The sequence below is a fragment of the Aegilops tauschii genome, chromosome 7, assembly GCF_002575655.3.
Source record: "Aegilops tauschii subsp. strangulata cultivar AL8/78 chromosome 7, Aet v6.0, whole genome shotgun sequence".
Taxonomy (NCBI): Eukaryota; Viridiplantae; Streptophyta; class Magnoliopsida; order Poales; family Poaceae; genus Aegilops; species Aegilops tauschii.
Window position 1 is genome coordinate 299,771,054 of NC_053041.3, and position 6,983 is coordinate 299,778,036.

At 45.2% G+C, this 6,983-nt stretch overlaps 1 protein-coding gene across 1 annotated transcript; it reads right to left on the reverse strand.

Moving 5' to 3' along the window:
* Positions 1–238: 238 nt before the first annotated feature.
* LOC123494911 (uncharacterized) lies at positions 239–2,737 on the reverse strand. The gene is made up of 2 exons (XM_045231417.1): positions 2,551–2,737; positions 239–2,208 (listed from the first exon to the last, which is right to left on the reverse strand). Exons 1-2 carry the CDS (start codon positions 2,735–2,737, stop codon positions 239–241), a joined length of 2,157 nt encoding a protein of 718 aa, XP_045087352.1.
* Between the last annotated feature and the right edge of the window lie 4,246 nt (positions 2,738–6,983).

Consider the following 6,983-nt stretch of genomic DNA (forward strand, 5'->3'; position numbering starts at 1 on the left):
CATGTGCACTGCCAGAAACATTGCGATAGTAGAAAAGATATAACAGCGATGATGGTGCCAACATGACGGCTGATTATTGAAATGCAGTTAGTAGCTCAACTAAATGGAGTATACCTCCAACTATCAAAATACCAAATAAAAAAGATATATGTAAAAAAACGAATTACAATAAATCTTGACCATCACAAGAGTAAATGTTGTGTCATTACATAACCTGCCGGTCTATTAAGACCGGACTTCAGCCTGTAAGGACTTCCTTGTAGAAGATGTTCTTCATCGAGGTTAGTAATGACATGGTCGGTCTTTTTCGCTTCTTTGGATTGTCCTTTTGCTTGTTGGACTTCTCCTTCGGCTTCTCCTTCTGAATGAGTATCTTTATGTTTCTCTTTGCGGTGGCTCGAGACAAAGCAACATAGAGTTGACCATGAGAGAACACGGGATTGGGTAGGTAGACACCAACAATCAGGATTGTCTGCCCTTGATCCTTGTTAATGGTCATAGCAAAGCTAAGCCTTATAGGAAATTGCTTCCTCTTAAACTTGAACGGAAACATGTCGTTTTCAGATGGGCAGAGAGGTATTCGAGGAAGGAAGACCCTCCTGCCAGCGTGTTGTCCAATCACGATTTCTGCATCAATGGTGTTCCTCTCAAAACCCCTAACAACAAGCCTAGTGCCATTACACAATCCATTTTCTGGATCAATGTTCCTTAGAAGTATGACAGGGCAGTTCAGCTTTAGCTTGAGTGCATGCGGAGGAAGACCGTTAGGAGTCAATCCATTCGGAAACTCCTGAGCGTAGTAGCCATATGGGTCGTCCTCCGCACTGTCAAAGCTATGGTATATTACTTCATCTCCCTGAAAACGCTCTATCATGCGGATGTTTATCTTGTCGACATTGTCGTTTGTCATGGAAAGGATTGCTCGAGATGTCATGTAATTTGAATCATACATGTTGTCATCTAGACTCAGAAACACGTGGTGAATAAGCTTCTCCAGGTCGTCAACCTCGCCTGTAGACGGCAGACAAATGTCTTCAGGGAGTAGTATGTTGCCTTGATCGTCGACTTCCTCAGTGCCATTGCCGACCCTTAGCAAGTAATTTGCAAACCACGTGTCATTATGAGCCCTCATGTTGGTGATGAGCCGAAGCTGCCGCATACCCTTCCATAGATGAGAACTTCGTAGGGTTGCATCAATTATCTGGCCCCGCGACCCCCTTCTGAGGACCGGAAGCACCTGCCTAAAGTCCCCGCCAAAAACAACAGTCTTTCCTCCAAAGGGCCGGTCGCGTATTCCCATGATGTCGCGCATGCTATTGTCCAATGCCTCGACCGCTTGTCGTTTCGTCATGCTGGCCTCGTCCCATATTATCAATGAGGCCATCCTAAGCAGCTTGGCGGTCCCACTCTGCTTCGTGAAGCTGCACGAGGCTCCATCATCGCAACTCAATGGGATCTTGAACCTCGAGTGGGCAGTCCTGCCGCCAGGCATGATAGAAGCGGCGACGCCCGACGTCGCGGTAGCGATACCAATATTGCCATCGCTCCTGACCTTGGCAAGCATCGCCCTGTATAGAAAGGTCTTCCCTGTACCTCCAGGGCCATCAACAAAGAATACACCCCCATCACCGCGTTCAATAGCCGCTAGTATCTCGTCGTATGCGACCCTCTGCTCCAAGTTCAGGGAAGATGCCAATTTAGTATCATCCACGTCAAACTCAACAGTTGATTCCTCGATGACCTCTCTTGCCTCACCCTCGGTTGGGTCAAACGCATCATCTATGCTTGGAAGAGCGAAATCAACAATGTCTTTACCCATGGACTGCAACATACCCCTAATGTCAAGCAACACCATCTGCTCCACCTCGATAGGGGACGTGCGTGATCGACGATAGTCATCTGACATAGGATCGAGGTGCCTATCCCATAAACCACGCACGTCGCCTGGCTCGCAGTGCACCAAGATGGTTGCGAAGAGCCTCCTAAGAGAACATGGCATCGCCCACTGCTCAGCCTCAGTAAGACAGTTGTCGAGCGTGTTGTCTGCCTCGATGAGTCCCAACCTTTCAGCAGCTTCTCTAAAGCTCCCACATAGAACGCCGTCCACGGTGAGCAAGTCGTCGAAGGATGTTTTGCCCGTAACATGGTTTAGCAACACACGCAGGTAGTATCGGTCACCCTCGGCAGGATTGGCAGACACGATGCGACCTATTTGAAAATGCTCGACCCGCGGCTTTCAAAACTTCTTTTTCTTCTGCCACGTGAAGCTTCCGGGAAAATCCTTGTACAATATATGCCTAGCCCGAGGGTGTTCCTGGTTAGCCTTGAAATACTCCGTTAACATGGATTTTGAATTATTTTCGGAGGCGACAACATTCTTCAAGTCAGCCTGCGCATTGAATGCGACCCTGTGCATATTCGGGAGATGAAGAGGCAACTGCAAGACAGGTGGGTAATTGGCGCAAAGTGGAAAGCCAAATATCCTCCAGATAGCCTCCGGAGGGGTGATCCACCTTGCATCAACGTATCTCTTGATCTCATCAATGTTACCATCGGCGTCGGGATGGTCGATGCTGAAAGAAGCCTTATCATGGCCCTTGTAAATGTACTTGTAAAGATATTTGACGGCCTTTATGCTGGAGCAGACCTCAACGTTGATGTGGCAATTGAACATCCGCAGCAGGTATGGGTTATAAGGCACAACCCATCTGTTGTCCAACATCTTCCCTCGGACCATAGCACGCCTTCCATCGTCTCTACGCCGATAAATTGGGTACGAGTCCTTCCCCTGTGATGTGTTTTCATTAAACGGCCGTGGGTATCTGCACTTGCATCTGTTTTCTTGCATGCAAACATTCTTCGGGTTGAGAGCACCGCATGGTCCGTGCATCATATGTTTTACCACCATAGCATACAATTCCGGATACTTATGCTTGTCTGGGACCTCTGCGGAAATGAGTCGGTCATACTGCTCCGGGACGATAAGCTTATATTTAGAGTCCATGATCAACAAAAAATGTGCGTGGGGGAGGCCCCTTTTTTGGAACTCGACTACGTATACATATGCGACAACAACACCCAGGATATGCTTCTTGAACAACATGTCCTTCATAGCCTCTAGCTTGCCGTAGAACACGCGAGCCACAATATCAGGTCGGTCTTGCACCGTCTAACCAGGCAGCAACTCATTCGTTATCTCTTCCCATTTAGGATTGCAAGTCATGGTCAAGAAGATGTCAGGCTTCCCGTATGTATGGACAATTGCCATGGCATCCATATGCCTCTTCTTCATGTCGCGGTCGCCACCAGGGTATGTTCCAGGGAGCACTATTCTTACCCCAACAGCGCTTGCTCGCGTCTCCCCCGATGTGATTGCATCAACAACTCCTTTATACAAGTCGGCATGAATCTGCGTCTGGTTTTTCCTGTACCACCTCAACCGACAACTTTCAATCTTGACGTACATGTCGACCGCCCATTGCTGCAAGAGGCGTGCTCCATAGAGTATGGGATTGAAGATTCCAGGCCGTGTCTGCAGCATGTAACAGTAGTAGTCTCTGACAGAGACGCAGAACCTGCTGTTGCCCTCTGCACATGATTGAGTACCATCAAAATGAGGATATATTCGAGAAATAAGATATTATTTGTAGCAAAATGGGATGCAGACGGCATACCTGCATCCTCATCATCATCATGGACCAGTTGAGAATGTAGTACAACCTCCTCCGTTACATTACGTTTAAGTAGCTTTGGATGCCAACCTAGCTCCCCCCTTGGATAGAATAGGGGATAAGACAACGGGTCATATGCTCTGGAGGTCACACGTATACTATGCCTTTCGTTGTTGTTACCACAAAGTGTTATCCTCCGGTCAAACCTTTTTGCTAGGTCGTTGCCCTCAACCCAAATTGCAGCGACCTCAGATGACAACGGTCTATTATATCTTCTTTGGTCGAGCCTCTTATCGGTGTTTAGGTCTATCCTATAATCATTGAGGTTGTCCTTGTGTGCACCCAAACTCCTAAATTGCTGGGAGTACGGGTTTTCTTTGAGTATGTCTACTAACTTCTTCACGACATCCTGGTCTAATTGCTTGGTGGCCACCTTACGATGAGTTATGGTTGGGTCATCATCATAGAAGTACAACTGCAGATGTTCTGGACGGGAGCTAGGCCCGAACGAATGCACATTGTGGTAGATGGAGCCGTGCGCACGGAATGTGTACACCCCAGACTTCATGTTTGTGTAGTTCTCATCAAGGCTGACGCCAAGGGTTGTGAAGGCGAAATGCCCATTGAAGAACCGTATGTTCTCCCGAAAATGTCTAGAATCTGCATCCATGCTTGACCATAGCCTCATCAGCTTTGGGATTGGCTCCGGTTGTTTAAGTTCGATCTGGCCATTGCGACAGCAGAACCCGTCGGTCTCAGAGACAAACTTTTTGGCCTTGCAGTGTTTGCAGTTTGCGTCGAGCTTCGGGATGTGAGTGGTGTCGGGGATGTTTGTGTAAACAAATTCTAACGGATCAACCTCGCTAGGTATAGCAGACGACATGCTCCCTTCCTCGTCATCATCCATGTTGTCATGATCGGACCCTACGAGCATTTGTTGAAACATAACGTTCAAAACAAAAATTACAAAAAAAAAAATTAACTACAATATAGATGCATGCCGTCCTACTTCATATCTGACCATACCTTCGTTGCGAAACATGTAGTACTCCTCATCCATCAATTCGGCTGCTGTCGGCTCATCGCCCACGATGCCGCTTTGTAAAAATTCGATGTCCTCTGGACATTCGTCGTTGCGAATGTCACAGTAGATAACATCATGTTAGAAGATGGTTGCTGATAATGAGCAGAAGAAAGTGACATTAGCAATTTCATACCTTCGATACCAACAATGTAATTCGTCTTGTTCGTCGGAGGGTCGCCATCAGATGAATCATCTTCGGCGACCCGAGAGACGGATGATGCGCGGCAGATTAAAGTGGGACATTCAGAGGTTGAGTTTGCTAGGTCTGGACGTGGGAGCGCGATGGATTCGTTGCATGGGGTGTTTTTTCTTCTGGCATAATTGGCCTTCCTCTGAGCACTTGACTCCCCCTTCTCAATCACTGACATGCTTTTGCGACGTTGCATTCGCTTCTCTCGTACTTTTTCATTCACTGTTTCTCTGACATCAACAGATACCTTGTCCTTATTCCGCTGATAATCTGCACGCCTCTGTGCGTTTATTTGCTCCCTTTGCGCGTTTGTTAAATTTCTTTTCCGCTCATTATCACGTTGCCTCCTAGCTAGATCATTGTCATGAGTGACAACAGACGCGTCTAATGTTGAATGGGGAAATGTTGCTGCGTCACCCTCGAATTCTATATAGCTGGAGCTATTAGGGTTGGCTGGTTTCGTAATGATTTTAAAACATAGTTAGAACCAATATTATTTAAGACGTCTACAGGAAAAAAACCATGATGGTGCATTAATATGCAGCATTAAACTGTACGCATCGAACATGATGGTGGCTATAAGAATATTTAGCTATGAGCAGCAAAACAAGATATGTAAGTCATGGTGAAAATATAGATCATGTTTTACCTGATAACGAAAGTGGACGTATGTTTTCATCATGGATAAGCTTATCCTTTTTCCTCCTATAAGCAGCTCTCCGCAGGGCGTTTCTACGATCTCTCTTGAGTTCTTCGTCGGTTTTTTGCTTTGTTTCTTGGGTGTTATTCAAGACCACATCTGATGTCAATCAGGACATTAGACAATAAAACATAACAATGACAGCAATTGATGATGGAGTACGCACAAATCGATTACCTTGTACCTCCATGTCATTAAGGAGACCAGATGTGACAGTGGTTGTAGCATGAAATGTCGTCGCATCAACCGAGAATGATGTATAGTTGGAGCTAGTTGGGTTGGCTGGTTAAACAAATTGATGAAAACATGTGGAAAACTTAATCATTAAGACATGAAGTCGGGTACTGAATATAATGGTCAAAACCTTTAGAGGTTACCAGATAAAATAAGGGCCTGTGCATGTTCATCTTGGAGATTCCGATCTTTTCTCTGCCGATATGCAGCTCTCCTCAAAGCTTTTTTACGGTCTTGTTTGCGTTCTTCTTCTGTTACTTGCGTATTTTCTGTGCTATCATTCAAGTTATCTACTGATGTCTTCCTTGGGTTTCTTTCAAAAGCGAAAGGTAAAAACAACATGACAGCAAACGAGTATGGAAAAAGCACAATCATTTTACCTTTTATATTTTTATCTACAATTACATCAGACGCTCCCGTAGCTTTAGGAGGATATGTTGATTCATTATGCGAGATTGATGTATCAACCGAGCTAGCTGGGTCATATGATATAACATGCTTGGTTAGTATTTATTAAAATGGCTGAACCATGAATGCTAGGATGTAACATAAAATAATCTTACTTGAATTACAAAGGGGACGAAGATCAACTTTCCCGTGCTTATCATCTCGCGTGGGTTTGATTAGCTGCCCCAACATATGATCTGCCCCAACATTAGTTCCTATAGTTATCCACCACGGGCGTTCAGAAAGGAAAGAAAAGTTAAACATAATCACAAATAGTATGATTGTCAAATACGCACATATAATTAACGACATTGTAAATCTACCAAATAAGTACCAGGGATCACATATGAAGGTTGTTGAACATTTGTGATATCACATAGAGTACGACGGTGAACAATCGGCCCATCATCTAGATGGTTTATAAAACCATCTGACTTCTTAGTGCGATAAGATGCCCGCCTCCACGCGTTGATAAGATCCCTATGGTCTACCATTTTTACAATAGGTATGAGAGTTAGAGAACAAAAAAAGTATCGATGTTGATACAACATCTATGAAACCAACACGGGGAACATCTATGAAGTCAGGTTACTATAACGATTAATTTGCATACTATAGGTATTCAGAAAAAACCAAGAGTAGTCAGCAAAATCACGC

Bases quoted from the DNA above. Each gene is read 5' to 3' on its own strand.
- LOC123494911 (XM_045231417.1), bottom strand. From the start codon at position 2,737: ATGGTCCGAGGGAAGATGTTGGACAACAGATGGGTTGTGCCTTATAAC. The intron at 2,209-2,550 runs GTAACATTGATG...ATTTTCAAATAG, and splicing joins CGACCATCCCGACGCCGATG to GTCGCATCGTGTCTGCCAAT.